The sequence below is a fragment of the Camelus bactrianus genome, chromosome 34 (genome assembly GCF_048773025.1).
Source record: "Camelus bactrianus isolate YW-2024 breed Bactrian camel chromosome 34, ASM4877302v1, whole genome shotgun sequence".
Classification (NCBI taxonomy): Eukaryota; Metazoa; Chordata; class Mammalia; order Artiodactyla; family Camelidae; genus Camelus; species Camelus bactrianus.
This window is the reverse complement of record NC_133572.1, coordinates 15,643,354-15,664,699: the sequence shown is the minus strand read 5'-3', so window position 1 is coordinate 15,664,699 and position 21,346 is coordinate 15,643,354. Positions and strand designations below refer to the sequence as shown.

Sequence of the window (21,346 nt, the reverse complement as noted above, 5' to 3'; positions counted from 1 at the left end):
CATGGGAGGTGGAACAGAACAGAAAGGAATGAATTTGTCTTCTGACTCTTACAAAATATACCAGACCTTAAGAGTTACTATTCAGGCTATGGTTGCCTGAGATAACTTTAATTTTACTGTGAATAAACTCCTTTAGTTTGAGGGTGTTCACCTGACAGATCAGATAAAATCTGAAGGAGGGAGAAAGGAAATGGAATAAATGTTTGAACAGTAGTGTGAGAGAAGTAAGTAGAATGTCAAGAATAACTTTCGGGCTTAAAAAAAAAAAGAAAAAAAGACATTGAAGGAACTCCAGTAACTTTGATTTATACCATGTGGTGTGAGGAAAATGCAAAGAATAATGAGTTGAAAAAATCAGTAAAGTATTGATTTCCCTCCCCCTCCCCAAACTTTACCAACTGGAGGTATAAACAGAGTTCTTTCAGGAGTAACCCACCCTCCCCCAAATGAGCGCCCCCTCTCCCTGCTCCTCTGGGGACAGGATGGCTGTGCAGGGCTGTGCACTGTTTTGTGGTACTTGGCCTGTAATTCGTGCGGCTTTTGATTCCAGTAACAGCAACCCCGGTGTGGTAAGATCACACAGCCCTGAATTCTCTGTTTTTATTCCGTCGATGATTAATTGAACACACACACTTGCTCTTCAAGGTCGGAAAAACATTTTTAGCTTTTTTTTTTTTTTTTGCAGGGGGTGGTAATTAGGTTTTATTTATTTCGTTTTTTGATGGAGGTACTGGGGATTGAACCCAGGACCTCGTGCGTGCTAAGCACGCGCTCTACCACTTGAGCTATACCCTTCCCCCAGAACACTTTTATCTTGTACTGAACAACAGAGCTCCCCGAGGATGAGCCCCAGTTGTGGTGGCTGAGTTCACAGTTAGTTGAGGGGGCATTGATACCAACTCCTTCTGCGTGGCTGTCCTCTCCCCTCCTTCAAGTCTTTGCCGCGTATCCCATCCCATTCTCAGTGAGGCTTTCCTTGGACACCTCAATATTCTAAACTCTCCCGCAGCACTCTCCATCACTTTTTCCCTGCTCCATCACCTAACATAGTATTTAACATAATTGTTTGCCTCTGCCTGTTGGAAAGTAAGCAGGGAGTTATATCAGTTTGTTCGCTGCTGTATCCATAGTGCTTAGAACAGCAAAGGCATGTGGTAGGCGCTCAGTATATGTTGTGGAAACGAATGAACAATCATACTGCTGGCATTTGGGACACTTAATGCAAACCCACATTCCTGGTTCCCATTAGTGCTTGAACTTGGGAAGTCTCAGATGACTCCTGCTATGATTGCCTCTGAATTCATCCTCTACAAATGATCTCTCTGTCAAAAACAAGCTGCGTTCGTAGGCTCTGTTTCCCTCCTTTTGGGCAATCTGGAGCTAGGGCTGGCTCTGGTAAGCATGTTTGTGGTTGCAGAGGAAAATGAATATTTCTCACCCAAATGTTGTCGTGTCATCATCGCTGTCTGGGAACCAGAGAAGCAGATGTTCTGTTCCTTGACCTCAGGCTAGTGGTTACAGCTTTGGGTGTTAAATATATTTCACAAACCTGCATTTGCACATGGTGGGGCTGCTGTTTTCATTTAACTTTATTGCAGTCCCAGAGCTCAGTAAGCGTTAGGAGAGGTCCGGTTTCGGGGCACGGGAAGTGTTTGTCTCTGCGTGTGGTGTGTTTATGCATTTATGCATACACACAGAGACCCGTACGTTTATCGATCCAGCTAGCTAGCTACTGCAAAACACGTTTGTTTTGAGATCAATCCTGCTAAACATGACACAAAGTAGCCCTAAGAACATTGCCAAGAACAAATTTTCTTCTTTCCAGAAAGTGGTTTTCAGCAGATGATTTTTAGAAACAAAATTCAAAGAAGTCATGCTGCTCTATCCTAGCAAAAGAGGACTCTTCTTCTTCTTCTTCTTTTTTAAGTTCAAACATATTTATTACGTACCACTCTGGGCCAGATAGGTTGCTGAGTTTTGGGGACACAGGAGCAAATATAGGTCTTGGTTTTCCGGATAGCTTTGTTGTTGGGGATGTCTGATGTGTTCACAGTGGGGTGAGTGAGCCCAGACCACAATATAGGAAGAGAAACAGAAGTGGCCCCAGTGTTGAGAGACCTAAGCTCTGGTCCTGACTCTCCCCAGTGTCAACCAACCTTGGCAAGTAACTCAAGTTTTAGGGCCTCAGTTTCTTTTTCTATAAAATGAGGGCTGCGCCAGGTGATTTCTGAAGTCCTTTTTTGCTGCAAAAATAGCCCTGGAACTCAAAGACAGTGTGATGTCTACACAGCTTGATCCTTTCCAGCCTACCCTGGGAGAATTCCTCTGTAGACACATGATTGGTGATACACCATCTTTTACAGGGTTCAACATCTATATAAAGAGATGGTTTAAGGTTCGAATTTCTCCCTAGATTCAGAATCCTGGGTGCCAGCTGAGGAGGAGGGGGATGGTAAGTACCAGAGGCACCCTGTGTGAGGAGGCTTCCATGGCTGGCGGACCACAGTGACTCTTGTGGACAGCTGACCATGCCAGCCTTCGCTGTGGTTAGGAGGGCCTGAGGTCATTCTCGTAGTAGCCCACTGTCTCGGCCTTGGCTCTCTTCTGAGTCAGCCGTGGAGTTCTGGTCTGTGTTTTGGATTTCTTTTTTTCCTTCTTTCATTTTTTCTTTGTTAGCCACGTACATGCTCGACCCCACCCTGAGCGTGTTGCATCTGAGTCTCAGAGGGTGAAGCCAGCATCTCCATATTTGATGTGGGTACTCCACCGGGTCTGAAAAGCACTCTAGGTAGACTTGTCGAAGGCCAGAGTGGGAACAGGGGCCAGCCTGAGGCACGCACCCTTCTTAGGGCTGGGTTTCTCCACAGCATTCTTAGAATGTTCTGTAATGCCCTGTGTTTCTCAGTAAGGGTCTGTCTACGTTCTTCTTTTCCTCCCCTCCCCTCCCCTTCCCTCCCCTTCCCTTCCCTACTCTTCCCTTCCCTTCCTTTTGTCTTTCGAGGGGATGCAATTATGTTTATTTATTTAATTAGTTTTTTGGTGCAGGTAAGGGGATTGAACCCAGGACCTTGTGCATGCTAAGCATGCACTCTACCACTTGAGAGCCCCATGCCCTCCCCACTACATTTTTCTAATTACTAACCAGCTTTAACCACGAAGGTACATTTTGACTTTGGAATGTTCCTCTTAAGAATATTTTATAACTCTTGCTGTTTGTTAGTGGAAAGCCATCTCATTTTTTTCCTGGTTCAGGATAAATTAAAGATGGTTAGCTGACTGATTTCCTTTCTTTTTCTTCTTTTTTTTTTCCCCCCAAATGTAAGGATTTACCTGAAGAGTGAATTGATGCGGGCAGTTTGACAATGCAGAACAGTCATGTCATTTTCATGTTTATTACCAGCAAAATGATGAGAGTAATTTTTTTGTTTTAGTGGCTGTTGATAAAGGGCATGGTTGATAAAGTTAAAGTTTGAAATTCTTCCGATTTCTAATTGACAGAAGAAGAACTGGTCACTCCTCCGCTAGATGGCATCATTCTCCCAGGAGTGACGAGGCAGAGCATCCTGGACCTGACACACAAGTGGGTGGGTGCCTTCGACGCGAGCAACTTTCATAAGCATCAAACAAAAAGGAATCAAACGAAGCCCAGCTTTGCTTTGAAATAATACCCTGTTGTTCCAACCAGTGTTATCTAATCTTTAAATCTTGAGTGACAAGAACTCTTCTAGGAGGACTGTCTTGGCAAGACTATCAAATAAGCATTGTTTATCGGGAGGGCAGGCCCAAACCAGTTGAGCGTGTCGTCCTAGTGAAGAAGTCTTCCAGTGCTTGGCTCAAGCTTCACGCCAGGTGTCTCCTACCAGTTCACCTGCTTTACACTTCACATGCTTCCTTTTTGCTTGTCCTTAACTTTTCACGTCTAAGTGTGTTGTTTCCAGATGGCAGTGACAGTCCTTCCTCCCTCTGTTTATTCCATGTAACCATGCTTGTCATAGAAGCTGAAGAATTTTACTGACATATAAATGTTTACTAAAACATTATTAGTTGGACTGCCTTCTTTCTCCCTCCTTCCTGCCTCCTGTCCTCCCAAATTCACATACATTCTTATTTTAAAATCTAAGTGTTCAAGCAAATAGAAAGCTATTTTCAGTAGCCTTTCTGATCCATGCGACGCAGGCAACTGTGTTAAACCATTCGGTATTGGAAATGACTTAATATATTCAAGATGAAGATTGAATGAGTTGGTTATCTGGCGAAGGTTCTTGGGTGGAACTTTTGACCCATGTGTTAAAATGGTCTCCCAGGGACAAGAAAAGGCTTTGAGCATACTGTGGTCAAACTGTGCTAATAGGAAAAATGTTTAGAAACACACACATCTAGGGGAGTACAGTTCCTCTGGAAAAGGCTTTGGAAATAGAGAAAATGTGCTATAAATAATTCTACAAAACCCCGAAGTCGACAAGACCCAACTGCCGCATGCTGGCTGACACGTTGGGCATGACATTTACAAACTGTTGGTATAATTTCAAACAGCTTGCCCTGTCCTAAATATGTTTGCAGTTGGAAAGATGTATTTTCCAAGCTCAGTAATTTTTGTTTTATTAAAGAGAAAAAGCAACCAAGTACAGAAGGTTTGATGACAAGTTGCAAGTGGAAATGCTTTCCCACGCTAATGATTTGCTAGCATGAAAAATAGGTTATTATGGAGGAAGTTTTTTTCTTGACTCCTTAGCTATAATTTATTTTTAAAACAGTGAGACATAAATGCCAAAAGGCATGTGGGGGGTTACCATTATTTGCCAGACAGGGGAAATTGTCCAAAGATAAGTAAGGGTGAACAGAGGAAAAACAATTCTGTTTATACACAAGAAATTTTTGTTTTTCTTTTCCAGCACACAGAACTCAGCTTGTTTTCAGTTAACTTGGCTGATTTTCTGGAATTTTATTTATTTAACTTATATTTATTTATTTATTTATTTATTTATTTACCTGTGTACAATGTAATTGCAAATTGCAGACAGAGGTAAACTGAAACTTGCAAAAAGCCATATTTCTATTACTGCAGGCATATTTTCCTCCCCTTCCAAATACACGTACAACACGATGCTTTCTTCTTCTAATGTTTTGAATCTTGCCAAGGGCTGTAATTTCCATTTTCATCTGTTGTGGATTTGTAGATTTTAAAACATACTCTTATATTTTTCAGAAAAAGTATCCATTCTGTGTTGCCTTTGACTCAAAAAGCCTCTTGACAAACTTTGAACTTTAACCACTAACATAGGAGAATGAGAATTAAACAGATTAAAGAATGAATATTGAACAGATAGTTTAAACATAGCTTAAAAGCATCAGAATTTTTTTCCCATTTCCTCTCCTTGAGCAAATAAAATGTTCAAATAGTTCAGTGGAAGTCGATGAGAGGTTACACCAATAATTCTGTGATGAAACTCAGCCTAACATGGCACTAAAGAGAAGGAAAAGGATTAATGCTATAAAGTCAATAGATCAGTGAGTATAGGAAGTAAAAAAACATACAATATAATTTCTCAAAGTCCAAATATACTATCAGTGTTTGAAAAATAATGAAATATTTCAGATATTTAAACTCAGTCTTTGTTTTTATTCCATAAAAGACACAGTAGAAAGAGGACCAGATTTGGAGCCAGTTTGGATCAGATGTGAGTTCAAATCCAGTTTCTGCCATTTACTAGCTGTGTGGCCTTAGGGATGTCACTCAACCTCCTTGAACCTTAATTTTCTCATCTGTAAAATGGGGGTGATAATACCCACCTTGAAAATTAGAGGACGTGGTGTGTAATGGGTGCCTGATAAAATGCTAGCTGTAATTATTAATATTCTATAATAGTATATTCTTTTAGGATAAATAGGGTTTAGTGCACACATTAAGTAGATGTGTCAACTTGTGAGACTTTAGCCGTGATAACAAAAGGCAAAATAATCAGGTATGTATGAAAACATACCATCTATCTTATGCTGATCCTGTGTTTTATATTCTGATCATCTCATTTAGAGATGCTGTGACCTTGGACTTGGTTGCTTAGCACTTCAGCCTGCTTCCCAATAAGATGGTGTCACTCTCTCTGGCTTTCCCTCTAAGGATGGTTGTGGCATTATTTGAGTTCATTAAGAATGTAAAGTACCGGAGGGCTTTTTTGGCCTGCCTTTTCCTTAAAAATTTGTTTTCATTTGTATTTCAAACAGGGGGAGTTTAAGGTGTCAGAGCGGTACCTCACCATGCACGACCTGACCACAGCCCTGGAGGAGAGCCGGGTGAGGGAGATGTTTGGTTCGGGTACCGCCTGCGTCGTTTGCCCGGTGTCGGACATTCTGTACAAGGGTGAGGTAAGATGGTGTCCCTCACGTCCTATCATTTCCAAGTGCTTGCCTATCATTGAATTCTTTAAATACTTGAACGACATGCTAATTAATCCAAGATGCAGAGGAGTTTTTTCTTAATAACTTGGCATTCTGTTAACCACAGCAGTGCAGTTTGTCCTGATGAACCTGTGTTAGCCAATGACTTCCTCATCTTTCCAGTGGTTTCCCGTCAGCTCCCACAGGGTGGGAAGTCAGTGTTTTCCTTGGTATCTGCCTTGTGTCAGTTTAGGGACTGGAGATGTATCAACAGACTTAACCCTCATTTCATTTCTAGCAGCTCACTAAGGAAGTCTTTGTAAGCGGTTAAATTTCAGTCTTCGGTTCCCAAAAGTACTTCCAAACTACTGCAGTAGGAATAGCGAATAGTTCCAAAAACTTCATTTGAATAATCAGTTCCTACTTTTTTCTTCATCATTGTCTTTATCATCATCATTATTATTATTTAGGCCCTTTTATAAAAAAAATTTTTGTTTGGCAAATCTGATGCATTTACTAAAATCGTCCAAAAAGAACTCAAGCATTTGGTTGGAAGAAATTCTCTCCTCTTACTAAGTTAGTCTCATTGATAGGTCCTGTACTGCCATTCTCTTCTCAGATTTTTTTGCTTTCCCTTTTATAACACATTTCCAAAACTTACGATTAACATCCTCATCTAACTTTATAATTTAAAGGCACGTGGGCGTTATTCTTATGACGTGAATTTGCCCAAATTACTCATTTACTACAAATCCTATTGGCTTCTAAATTCAATATTATAATTTGTTTTCCTCAACTGGTTGGATTTTTTTTCCCCCTGCTGATGATTTAAATGGTGGTTGCTTCCTTGCTTGAGATCTTTCAAACTTACTTTTAAGGGATGGCTCCTAAGACAATTCCATCTACAGACTGATAGTTTCACAGGAGAATAATTATTGTATTATATATCAGTACTCGTACTGATTGTAATACTACTGTTTCCCCTTTCATCGTGGTAATACCTAGGTAGGGTCTTCCGGGTCCACTCTTTCAATGAACTAGAGTTGTCATTAGGTCAGATATTTAAAGTCCAGGTGTTAGTTCTCCTCCCAAAGTAAGCTTTTAGATTTAACACGTTTTTATGCTCTTGTTTTAGGGGGCAATTAGAGCCAAAAGTTACATCTCATTATCCTATCATCCTAAAGGGCACAATCAGAAGAAGTAAGGGTACGGGTTGTCTACCACATTGTAATCAAACTCTCAAAATGCTGCAAATCAGCAAGGAATGACTGGGAGGGACTCAAAATATGAATTTGGATCATGAAATCTCTACCCTTGAATTCATTTAACCATGCCGTCCAACTTTGTGGAGGTTGTGGCCCCTGGAGGTTGGACTTACAATAGGTGGATTTAGAACTCCCTTTTATGCACACATGGGCTTGCTTCAGTTTCTGTCCCTGAAATGACTTGCTTTAATTTGTGGCAAAATATCTTTTGATTTCTCATTTCCTGCCAAGAGGGTTCGATGTGGAGGCTAATCCTGGAAGGATGCTGGAAGAGAGAGGTACGATTCTTCAAGTTTAGACACTATCGTAGGTACCCCTGGCTTCTCAGTGGTTCCTCAAATCAGCCTGAAGACTGGCATGTAAACCAGTTGTGCCCTAAAAATCAATTGGTAGGAAATAAACAACCTGTCACTGGCTAGATCATTTTTATTCAAATTCAGAATAAGAAAGAGTCTTCAGTGCAAGGAGCTAGCACACATGCCCAGCTTGTCAGAGGATGATTCCTTGTTTCAGGAGAATTGCTGTGGGTCTTACTTGTCCCTGTACACGGATATCCTCAAGGTCTCTGGTCTTCTTTCACAGACTATACACATTCCAACCATGGAAAATGGTCCTAAGCTTGCAAGCCGCATCTTGGACAAATTGACTGATATTCAGGTAAGGGCTTCTTTTTCTAAAACGCCGTCGTATTTCATTCAGAGCCTAAAACCAAATCATACTTCAGTGGAGAGAAGAGCTGAGCAAGGAATACCATTTGAGGTCAACAAATTAAATTTAAGGAAGATGTTTCTGATAGTATGTGTGGGCATGAGCACAACAGAAATGGGAAAAAATTTACATGTTTAAAGAAAAATAAGGAACGGAGGAAGGGAGGAAATATTTTCAATCTACATTGTCAGGGACTCCAAATTCCTTAATGTTTTAAATATATATATATAAATTTTGATAACATTTAAAAATCTCTTGAATTGCTTTTGTAGAAGAAAAAAACTTGAAAGTAGAAGGAAGCACAGAAAAAAATTAATATTACCTTTGATTCCATCATAGACAGAACCACCCTTAAGTTGTGATATCTCAACTTTCAATATTTTATAAGCATTTATATATTTTTAGTTTTTTCTAACAAAGTGGAATCATACATAATTATTAAACTTTTTCATTTCATAAATCTTACTTTTCATATCAATAAATTTTAAAATTCCGTGTATAAAGTTTAAGTGAACTTCATTCGTTGATATAAGATAACTTTTAAAGAAATCTTACTGGACATTCGTGTTGTTGGAACTTCTCTCACTATTATGAACAGTATATCTTTGATTATTCCATTAGGATAAATTCCTAGGATTGTAATTATCAGGTCAAAAAGTGGGCATCTTTTTTTTTTTAATACTGCGAACTCTGTTTTGTCTGTTTTTTTCCGAGCAACAATCTACAATAATGTCACCAGGCAGTTAAACATCTTTCCAGGTGGGCATATCAAATACCAGGTAAACCTGGATCACCAATAAAAGATACTAAAATTTGCTGAGCCCAGATGCCATGATTGTCGGTCATTAAAAATATTGGAAGGAGCCAAGATTTATACTGAAATGTGAAATCAAGTTTGATTGATGGGGTGACAGCAAATAGTGCTGGGTCTCAAACCCTAAGCAAAAATTTAAATTTGGTTGGGAAAGCAGCAGGTCCCTACAGAGCAATTGAGAACTTTGGATAAAAATGCTATCTTTTTTTTTTGTTTGTTTTTGGAAGATTTAGCAACTTATGCAAAATGTACAACATTAAAAGAAAAGAATGATTGTGGTCTTTGAACCAATGAATTGTCTTACTTCTGTTCTTCAATAAATGTTTCCATAGGAATTTTCTATGAGCTAAATAAAGGAATAGCTTAATATTGGAAGGCTTAAAATTTACTCAAAGTTGTTTTCTACTTTTTGCACATAGAAGCAATCAAAAGTATTGAATTTTTTAAAAAAATGCATGGATGGTTCAAGTATTTTTATTTTTAGAGTTGTCTGAGTAAATTTGATGAAGGTGGACAAGTTATTAGTGTTTTGCTCAATCAAAAACATAAATAGAGCCAAATATATATAATTGGCTAGACTGTGAAAACCTTTATCTAAAAAGAAGGTGCAAGATTTTTAAGAAGGGAGAAAGTGTGGCTATAGTGATAAAAAGATGACTTCAGAGAATTTTCTTAAATTGACCAGAAGAACATGATTCATTCTATAGCAGTTTACACTTAAGAGATTTCAGAATTACCTCTTAGAAATTATATGAAGTAAGAAAATTTGAAGTTATTTAATTTGGATGTAAAGGATTAAAAGGAAAGGGAAAGTAGTCAACTAGGCTGAGGGGAAAAATTAAACTCTCTAAAATATCACTTAGAAGGAAAAGCCAAGTCGAGGTGTTCAACCAACATGGTTGTGAAGCTGTGGAAGGCAAACACAGAAATGTGTGTCATCCCTGTTGAGATGGTAACAAAATATATGCACCCAAAAACTAAAGTATGAATAAGAGAAGCCCAAAGACAATTTGGGGGCCAGATGGGAAGCCATTACAAAAGGTCTCAGAAGGACCATTTTTAAAAGATTACAGAAGCCAAGAATGTAGATGACGGAAGGGAATGTTTTTGATTCAAAAATAGAAGGTATGAGCGTAAACTGTGTGTTGGAGCCTTGTTGCAGGTGCTGGCGATGGAGTAGCGGAAAAAGTAATTCCAAAATTAGAGAAATCGGAGCACACTGATATAGAAGGACAAATCTATTCAATTTAAATATGAAACCATATGAAAAGGTTTAAAAGTAAAAGTTATATATAAAGCAGAGAATGAGAAGAAATACATTTTCCTCTTGCCTGTGTGTATTCTCTATATAACTTAGTGCCTGTGGCTAAGAAGCTCATAATTTCTCTTTTTCACTCTAGGTAGTGAAGTACAATGTTAGTAAGACTGAAAACCAATGACACATTCAGAGCCCCTTAGTGAACAAAGAAACAAAGGGATATTTGAGACAATACAGTGATTCTGAATTAAACCACAAATCTCCTCCAAGTTGTTAAGTAACAAAGAACCATCCACTTGGAATCTAAGACCACCTCTTTCTTCTTCAGTTATTTTATGCCTGTGGGCGTGGAACCTACAGTTTCAAAATTATTCTCGTACAAGATGGCAAATTGGTGCTGTCAGCCAAGCTACTAAATTGTCTGTTTCTCTCCAAGAAAAATACTTTAAGTAATTACTGAGGAAAAAGCATAGAATTGCATCATGTTTTACATTTGATCTCTTTGACGTTACATGGAAACATGATGTTTCCTGTGAACCGCTCTGGTAAATTGAAGATGAGAACAACACTGCTGAAATCCTTAAAGCTCTTGCCAGTGTGACCTGGGGGAAAATTCCTCGTTAACCACAGACTGGATTTTCATTTACCTTGTGTACTTCTGTGTACGAGTAAGAACCTCTGAGGCTAAGTGTTCGTTCCATTTGGCTAATTAGCCATATAGTTCCCTGAGTCTTATTAGATTGTCCTGCAAACACCTGTTAGAATAGAGGTAGTTCAAATGACAATTTTTTTTCCTTTTCTCTTTTTAAAGAAAAAAACACAACAAAGGAAAACACTTCTGGGTTCATATTTAACCTTGAACTTGGAGAACGTCGCCGTGCTGCCCGTGTTTCTGTTCCTTCCCATTGTCCTTTGCTGTTCCGTTCACTGTCTTGTTCCCCTTTGCTCCTGCCATTTGGGGTCTGCTCTGTTCTCCAGTACGCTTTGCTCTCCACAGTTTGCCTGTTGATAAGGTGTTGGTGGCCCTTCCAGACACACCTCCTTTAGGACTCTCTCAAATCTCTTGAATAGCATTCCTTTCCCCCAGCACAAATGCACGTGCACCCACTTAAATGCGGCTGCCTCCTCCAGCTTCTGTAGCCCCGGGATGATCACCTGTGACCTTTAAGCTGTATTCTGAATAGTCACACGCTTATCTTTGTTCTGCGGTTGTTTACATGTGGGAGCTGTTTTCTTTTTGTGACCCCAGGATTCAGCGCAGAGCCTGGGCTGTAGTCCATACTCAGTAATGTTTCTTGAATAAATGAATAAAGGTACGAATGGGTGAGTGACACACCAAGAAATACTTAGGAGCCAAAGCGCGTTGCCCTTGTATGTTAGCACATCCCGAGAAGAGATGGGAGGAAGCTTTTGAGTAATGGTAAATTATTTTTCAAAAAAACTTCAGAGAACCTGATTTTGAGCTTTTCAAAGTGTGATGCGTATCGAGACTGCTGTCAGGACCAGGTGAAAGCTGGAACTGGATCTTAAATATCAGGGTAGCGTGTCTGAGTAGCTGGCAGGGCGGCTCTCACAGTTTCAGCAAGTGGAAGGAGTGATTGCAGTAGTTTAAAGAAAGCAAGCCTAATGGGGTAGGAGCAGGATCTGAATTTCTGATTGCACGTCACCACGTAGAATTAAAAAGTCTATTTTCCCACCAGTGGCTGCAGCTTTGTAAGAATTAAATGACCATTAGTAGGTGTTGCGTTTTTCTCCTTTTCAGTGAAATAGCTTGATGACGTTTAGTTACCGTGACAGAGCCCCACCCTTTTTCCCCGCTGAGGTCCTGAGCTCCCCTTCAAGTGGACGTTTCCAGATTGTCTTGATGACTTGGTCCTTTGACAAGCTTCCCAGCCGCTCCCTGTTCCCTAATACACCTTTCTCCTCCTGTTACGGGATTACAGAGCCTTGCATGGCCGCTGAATAGTGTTTGGAACAAGATGCCAAATGAGTGACCTGGTGAGCAGCACTGGTGGTATTTTTATTGGCATTGTGGAGAGTGAGCACATGACATGCCGATTGGCCTTTTCAGTGGCTAAGAATTTTCTGCTGAATGTAACGGGCATTTTGGCAAAGGCATCCATACATTGAATGTAAGGAATAAGCTTGACATTAGTCATGTTTTAGTTTAGTGATCTAACTGGAATGGGTGAAAAGATGGACAATTCTGCACATCACACCACTTGTCTTCCACGTGGACTCAAAATACCATCCCACAGGCTCAACTTGGATTTGCCACGTTGCAAATGTTGAAGGTGTGGGGCCACTGCTGTGGTTGAGTGAACAATGCTGACGATGGTACAAAGACAGCCTTGCCTGTGCAGATGAGGGTTTTCTTTCCCCTCCTTCTCAGGACACCTTTTGAGGAAAGCCTGTAGTATTTCTATCCCAGCTAAAAACCTGCCATCTCTACTTTGAAGTGTTTTGCCTTGAAAAATTAAATTGCATTATCCATCATCAAAATGAAAAGTTGGACTGCTAACCGCCTAGGTCTAGCTATCATGGTTTACCTGTATTATCACCTCTCTTGGATACACATCACATCTCAGAATGCTATGATTTTACATAAAAGCATAAATTGCAGGATGAGGGAGAGAAACCTTGATATGTATTATGCAAGTTTGTAGAATGATAGGGCCTATGACTGTCATTGGAGTCAGAATTGATCTCAACTCTTTATAAAAACAACTAATTGAAAGCCAATTGACTTTGACCGATGAGATTCAAGATGAAATTATCCTGCTTCTGAGCCACTGTCTGTAGACCTGCCCACATGTCAATATGCTGATGCTCAGTTATTATTAATGGCTCAAGTATCTGATGTACTAATGGGACTCCAAATTAGAAAAATAAAACACATATTTTGCTCTTACCTTAAGTTGTGTTGCCACCATATTTAAATGAGGCAGGATTTGAAAATGTTGTATGCAACGTTCATTGTGAGTCAACAGAGTCCGCAGTGGGAGGCCACACCTTTCTACTGTGGATTAAGCAAGTCACTTAGAGTCATTGGGCTTCCTTCATTCTCCCTTTCTTGTAAACCAGAAGGTTGTAGGTAGACGCATTCTTGGCTTCCAGTATTTTTACCCATTTGATAGATTCTGCTCTTTGAGGTCTTCAGAGCCCTTTTAGGCACCTGGACAGTGTAACGTAGGAGGAACAGCGTTGCACAGAGGCACAGCTGGGCTCTGATCCAGCTTTTCCTGGAGACTTCGTGTCCGTAAATGAGAAGCTGGGCTTTAAAAGTTCATTCACACTTGATTTTTAAGCAGTGGAACTTTCTACAGAAGAAACCTCTCCTGGAATCCCAATATACAAAAGCAGTGGAAGTAGAATTGTTCTGAAGGAAAGCCTGGAGCCCCACTCATGGCTCACCCCCTGCATTCTAGATGGATCATGAATATTCTTTCCAATTCATAAGTTCTGATGTTTCATATGAATTTCAAATGAAGTTGTATTAGGACTAAAGAGCCATTTCATGTGATGAGAAGCTAAATACTAAACGGTAATGAAAAGGCATAATTGGGGAGGGTAGAGCTCAGTGGTAGAGCACATGCTTAGCGTGCACAAGGTCCTGGGTTCAGTCCCCAGTACCTCCATCAAAATAAATAAAATAAAAACCTAATTACTCTCCCTAAGAAAAAAAGACTGGTTAAATTAGTTAAAAATTAAAGATTAAAAATTTAAAGAAAGAAAAAAAGAGAAGGTATGTACTTTCCAATAGGTAAGGGACCTACACCAGCAAGAATTGTACAGTTTGTGATTCTTTCCAGGGATTTGTTTCTCAGTACATAAATCTCATTTTAATATGAATATGCTCTTAATGTTCAAAACAGAAGTGAACCTTTTGTTTTTTTGTTTTGTTTTTTTTTATCACAAGGGAGAAACTTTTTTGCGAGATGAGCAATGAGACGTCTGTCCTATATTTAGGACCATTTTCAATAGAACGTTAGGTTTGGAGGGACGCGGAAAAGGATGGGTCTGAGGCTGACATTGCTCCTTCGCAGAAGTGAACCTTTTGTACAACATTGGTTGTATCATTACATTTATTGATAAGCTCTTCCTGCACTGTTAGCTTTTACACTAAAACATGTTTTCTTGCTTCTGTTGTAGTACGGAAGAGAGGAGAGCGACTGGACAATCCTCATATCCTGAATGGAGAGTAACAGGGTATCGTAACAGGGGGCAGACTGTTGCATTTGAATTATGAGGAATTTCTTCGGCCATCTTTTTTCAGTTGTGCATCATGTAGTTTGTGTTCTCAGTGTTACCAGGGTGACGGTTTCCTCATGCCAGAGGAAATGAATTGCCTTCATCCAATGGTGTTTTATAGACTTGCTCGTAGAAGCTTACCTTACCATCACTAGAAAGTAGAGGCAGAGAGTGTTCCTCCGTCATCTTGGTGCCTCCCTTAGTACTTCACCCAGATAAAAAGATGTTTATTTTGTAGCATAACTTATGTTCTGCTCCTCAACCAAAGGAGTCTTTTTGTGTTGGAAAGCTGATCTGAGTAAATTTCACGGGTGAACCATTTCCTGTGACACATCCTTCGAAAATGTTTTTGTTTTTTGTTTTTTTTTTAAATCATGACTTTGAGAAATTAGATTTCCTCCCCTCATATTTCCTTCCAGGCTCCCCCTAAGTCCTCCTGAAGGTAAATGTCATCCTCCTTCCTGATGCCACAGTCTGCGCCAAGCTCTCCATGTGCATCCGTAGGGGCCACCACTGTCCTCTCCACGTGTGTTGTAATCAGTCGGCTGTCAGGTTTCCCTGCGAGACTGAGGGGCTGGTGCCTTCTAGATCTTTGTATCCCTCCCTGCCAGGCACATCATAAGGAATGAATGAACATTTACCTTCTATAGAAGTGTACCTTCTTTGTTTCTATACTACGAAACCTCTGTTAGAATACACGATTGATTCTGAGTTTGTCTCTGTGTACCTCATATCTTTATTTTCCGCGGACTCCTAAGTCGTTAGAGATACTCAGAGTCATAGTTTGTGGAAGGAATTATTTCTTATTTGAAGACTGTCTTGGAATTGAAATAATAGCTCTCGAGAGGTCATGATACTGAACCAACCAAATGGAAAATGTTAAGTACATATCTGTTAAGTGTTAAATACAAAATAAATCATCATATTTAGTTTTTTTTTTTTTCTTCTTCTTTTGGTAAAAAGCAAAGAGGTATGTGCTCTGGTTTTTGTACTTTGGTTTTATAGGTGCTCGTTTCTGTTGAATGGGGATTGAAGCAGCACGTGGTTAGGGGACAGGGAAAGCAATTAGAGATGATATTTTCCTTGTTTAGGAGCTGTGAGTGAAAAAATTGGATCCTGGTTTATCTAGGGGAAAGTCAAATCTTGATAGAAAACATTTACCCTTGGAAGGTCGACTCTCAGACATTATATTTTAGTTTCCTTCAGTCCTAATAACTTTCATCTTGCTGATCATATTTCATTCTCTTTTCAGAGCAAGGAAAAAAATTCTAAAAGTTTGACGTGCTGGAAAAATTTCCTTGAGGCATTAAGCAGCACACAGCAAATGGGGCTTTGATTTTTTTCCAAGACTTTTGGCCATGGGGTCTTTTTAGATAGGAATGGCAAAATGAAAATGAGGGAAGTATAAGATGAAAAGGAATGGTAAAAATATCTTTTAGGGGACTTTTGATTGGTGATATGAAGTCTTAGGAGAGTCTGTTCTTTTCTGGCCTGAAGTATTTTCACTGTCCTCTGCACACGCTCACCAAGTAGTGTTCTAAGGGTATGCGTTTGCCGTGGCTAAATCTGTGACCTCGTTTTCAGTATTGTAGTCTAGAAAAGACTTCAGGTATAATTCTTATCTGTCAAGTAGCATACAATAACCAGACTCACATTCCTATGAGAAATGGAAATCATTCGTTTGCCACAAATACATTTTATACTTTACATCTCTAAATTTAGTATGGCGAGACATGTTCGTTGTAAAAGTTGGAGAACAGTATGTCTTGACATTATGTCTCTGATTTCTTTCAACAAACCTTAGGAGCCTTTTAAGCCCTTTCTACCAGACTGAATCAAGATGAAGGATGTACATTTTTTAAAAAGCTGAAGGTCCCCTAAACTGGAGAACACAATCTGTCATTCTCGTTTAAGTAATAAGGCAGGAAATTGACCTTGACACTAACTTGTTAAATAGATTTAAAAGGAACATCTGCACATCTTTTTTTCTTGTGCACTATTTGTTTAATTGCAGTGGATTAATACAGCAAGAGTGGCAGATTATAACCAGGCAATTATCCATTCTTCGAGACTTGGTTATCGTAACACTAATTGATCATTTAAGGCGTAAGATAGTCTAGCATTAGGAACATGTGAGGCTAATCTGCTCAAAAAGATCAACAAATTAATATTGTTGCTGATATTTGCATAATTGGCTGCAATTATTTAATGTTTAATTGGGTTGATCAAATGAGATTCAGCATTCACATGTGCATGAATATAAACAGAACTGGTGGCACTTAAAATGATAATGATTAACTTATTTTGCATGTTCCCTTCCTCCCACTTTTTTTTTTTTTTTTCAGTTTTTACATTTCAGACCAAGTTTGTCAGCCTTTTTCAAAACACGTTAGTAGAACCAAGGTTTTAACATGAACCGTTCAGGCACTGGACAAAAACCTGAGCACTTCCTAAAGATGTTTCCGAAAGCTATTTGCTATTAGCAATTTTCTTTCTTCCAGTCACTTATCAAGGACTCAACTCACGACACACCAAAAGAAAAGCCCATTTCACGGATGTGTATCATGCTCCCCAGGCCCTGCAGCTGCCAGGAGTGAATAAACTAATAATGTCTGTTTTAGCCTTTGCTTTCAAAAGTACAAAGGAAAAGAGAAAGAGGAATGCATGGCTAAGAAGCCTTGTTAGGGAATCTCTGTTTTTCCTACATCTTCTGTTTTCTCAAAAGATTGTCACAAGTAAAACGATCAGAGGCAGCAGGAAGATAGTGCAGCGTAACACCAAGTATATGACTTGACGGGTTCAGCCCTCCTGAGGACACGAGAATTTATACACCCTGGGTTAGAATTGCTCATGTCAGTTTTGTTACTTGATATAATTGTGCCCAAACACGCAGTCTTAGCTTTGCTCAAACCATGCACTCTTGGACACTTGAAGGCAATTAATGAGTATATCTTGGTCAAAAGACTTGTCGGAGTCTTTTATTAAAGCTACAGTTTCAGCTCTGCTTTAGGGAGTTTGTGCTGTAAAACCAGCTGTCAACACAAGCTTATTTCTTTTTCCCGTTCCCACTCAGTGCCCAATCACTGTATTCTTTTTCCTTAAAAAGTTCCTTTTTAGAATTATATGTTCAGTTTACCCTTATGATTGGGAAGAATGTATTTGAAGCAGAAAATGACAGCATTTGTTAACTTTCAATGAATGATATTTTCTAGTACTTAGAGCAATAAATATTCATGGGATGCACTACAGCTTAGACAGGGGTTAGAGAAACACTGGAAGGAGAATCCCTGATTTCATGTCCTGATTCTCAGTATGATCAAAGAATGACTTCCTTGTAATGTGCATTTCTTCAGTGGATATGTGAAAATTTGTTAATAAATAGTAATCCTGGCAAGTAATTTTTGTAGGTACTTTATAACACCCATCACTTTGTTTTGCCACAAGTAGAATGTGTTCAACTGTTTTCAAAATATCTGCCCTTGCAAAAGGAGGCAAAGAGTACCACCCTTTCATTAAGTGTTATTTATTAATTGACAAAGAACATAGAGATCATAGTTAATTTGATCAGTTAACTTGGTAAGTGTAGAGTGAGTACCCACAAATCTGTGTCCAACACAACGCACACAGTAGGGATTAGGAAGTTAGTTTTAGGAAATAAACAGTAGGTAGACATTACCCTCATGGAGTTTTCACTCCTACTTAAACCAAGTTTTAGATAGAAAAGCAGTATTTAATGTAGTTAGATAATAAGACAAAGGCTAGAGCACATCTGTATTCAAGAAATCACAACGAACATTTTCATCTCATTTTAAAAAAAGTGTCCTTTTTCCCATTCCCTTCTTTCCTCCCCTGCAAAACTACTGAGTAGGTTAGCATTGAGGGGTTGTTGGTGTGAATTACCTCCTGGTTTACTGCTCACTGCAAACCTGGTACGTTCGTTCACCGTTCTTTTGGAGCAATGTTAAGTTGTCATGGTACAAATAACAAAAGAACACCTCAAATGACAGCATTCTTGCTGATCTTCTTAAACTCAAAGTCAAGTAGTATTGAAATGAACAAAATGTCCCTAGAGTGAGTTTTTCTGGGAATTGTCATTTATGACTCAAACTGTTTAGACTGTTAGCTTGAAAATGATGGATGCAGCTACTCAGAAAATAGCAGGTGAAAACTAACGTTAGCAGTTTTTCACAGTTTGAGGTTTCAAAAGAAAGGCCATTTAAAGAATTGTAAAGAGATTCTTTCCTATCATTGCCAAAAAGCTCCTTTAAAAATACAAAGGTAGAAGAAAGCGGTTTTTCATTTTCTGCATCCATGCCGTAGTAAAAGACTTCTCAGGTATTAATTTGAGGAGGTGATAAAGAAACATCAACAGAATATAGAGGTGTTTGTGGGTAAATAATCCCCTGGGATCAGATATACGTAAACATATTTGCTCAAGTGAATGATAAAGGCATGAAATCCAGTCTTTGGAAATGAGGTGGTCTTTGAAACCTACTGGATATATGTATCAAAGTTTTAAGTAATCTTTGTATCCTTTCTTCTGAAAGTATATTTTTCATACCACAGTAGTCTGATTAACAAGGCCTAAGACTTGGGTTTTACAGTGTTCTATCTATGGAATCCACTGTTGGGATGGTAAAAATTATGAGCTGTGATGTAGGAATGAATTAAAATGTTGATTTTGGAGAGAGGGCATAGCTCAAGTGGTAGAGCACATGTTTAGCATGCACGAGGTCCTGGGTTCAATCCCCAGTACCTCCTCTAAAAATAAATAATAAACCTAATTACCTCCCCCCCCCAAAAAAGAGTACCCCCCCATGTTGATTTAATTGACAGATTTCTCTGCACATCCACTATCACAAAGGCTGTGTTCCTTGTTACCCATCACTGAATGGAGAAAATTTTCTTTAGAGAAGATGTCAGAGGAAGAACAACTGGAAGTAGAGAAAGAAAGGAAAAATAGGAAGAAAAAAATTCAAACTTGCTTCTTTGTTGTCCAAGGGAGCTTTTTTCCTCTTTCTGCCAACCACAGGGAGCTTCAGGTTTCAACGTAGGTGCCAAGTACAAAGAGTGCCAATTGGGAATAAAAATACAGTGGCCAGCTCATCAGGTATTAGGATCCAGCCATGAACTTGAGATAATGATCTGATGGTCATGTTACAAGGAAACCACTTTAGATTACTACCGATTTGAAGAAGACTTTAGAATTGCATAGTTTATAAGACCTCTGATGTCATTTCTTCAACTGTTGTAAGATTTTTGAATCTTCTTGAGGCTGAAGTGGCAAGGAGTAGACAGTGACTTGTTCTTCTCCTTGGAAATACTATTTGCCATCATTCCCCTTTCCTTGGTGAAGGTTAACTGATTGGAAAATAAGTTGAATATTATCATTTCATTTTTAACTAAAATGGGCAATGGTTTCCGCAAGCTAATTTCAGAATGGTCATTAAAGCCATTCTCAGGGTCGAGAAAGAAATGCAGATACCTGCTTCAATTTCTACTTTATTGATACGTTTTTGAAGAGTGTTGGACTTCTCTCAAGAATATGGCTGTAAGTAGATCTGAATGAAGTCTTAAAGATAAGCCAGCTCATCCGTGTGCATCTATAAATTCTGCAGATGTTTTCCTGGCGACTTACGAGAATGGGTGATCCATCCAGTGATTTACCCAATTAGCTAGTACCTGGAGCCTAACCCACTGTTCTGGAGAATTTATGGTTACTTGATATGGTAGCTGAGAGAAAAATAAGTAGTTTGAGAAAGTAGTTTTTAAACTAAGAGTTTATAGATTGAAATGGGAGAATGTCAGCTTCTCTCTGGAATTTTTAGAACATATTCTCTTGCATCTAAATCTTACTGTAATGGGAAAACCCCACCTATTGCTTGTGTCAAATTTTCTCCTATTGTGTAGTGATTCTTGACATTCTCTTGTAGAATGATCAAGTAGAAAGAAATAAACACTTTATAAATAAGGCTTGGCTATCATGAAAAGTTGTTTAAAGTTATGTTAAAAGGATTTAAGCTCACTTAAAGTGTAATGATGGAAATGTGGGAAATACAAGTGGGGAAAGGAAAGTACCTCATTCTTCGAAGGTTTTGTAGAAGCACAATTAAGCATTCTGAAATGGTTTTGTTACGTGTGAACCATCTGATGTGAAAGAACTCTACATTTGTAATGTCTGAAGGACCTGGAATAATTGTATTTTGCTGGCAATAGACAAATTCTTTATTGTTTGCAGGTTCCTCATGAAATCTTTAATTATACACTGTTTCTGTCACCAATAAAACAATTTAAAAGGATTCCTGTTTGTGTCGTCTCTTGACATTAGCATTTTTGAATGCATAAAATAATAACGCTTAGTTATTTTTATGATGTTCCAAGGTTTTGGGTCATGGGGTGTAAATGTTGCATGGTATTTTTAAACCAAAATGACATTGAGAGAGTGAAGGAATTGAGCACACCAGAAAGACCTGAAACCATACACCTGCGTAGAGTCTAGATATGTCTCGTATTTTTAAACATGTGGGTAAGAAATACAATGGGCATTTAAGAATTGTCCTTTCCCCTGGGTATGGATCTGTCTTTAGCAAAATTTAACTTTGCTTTTTGAATTTTGAACAGAATAAGGGGGATGGATTACTTCTTCCCATTCACTGTCATAACAGTTAATAACAT

The 21,346-nt window shown here is 38.9% G+C and overlaps 1 protein-coding gene across 6 annotated transcripts in view; it reads left to right on the top strand.

Moving 5' to 3' along the window:
- Nucleotides 1-20,970, top strand: part of BCAT1 (branched chain amino acid transaminase 1) — an 82,527-nt gene extending 61,557 nt beyond the window's left edge. For 4 of the 6 annotated variants that reach the window (XM_074357305.1, XM_010946523.3, XM_010946522.3 and 1 more), the window contains 4 exons: nucleotides 3,499-3,584; nucleotides 6,223-6,363; nucleotides 8,223-8,297; nucleotides 14,573-20,970. In XM_074357305.1, the coding sequence (XP_074213406.1) occupies nucleotides 3,499-3,584; nucleotides 6,223-6,363; nucleotides 8,223-8,297; nucleotides 14,573-14,614 (344 nt within the window). In that variant the 3' untranslated portion in view covers nucleotides 14,615-20,970. Of the gene's footprint in view, nucleotides 1-3,498; nucleotides 3,585-6,222; nucleotides 6,364-8,222; nucleotides 8,298-14,572 lie in introns of those variants that run through there. The other 2 variants (XM_074357304.1, XM_074357306.1) reach the window with 2 other exon arrangements.
- Nucleotides 20,971-21,346: the final 376 nt, after the last annotated feature.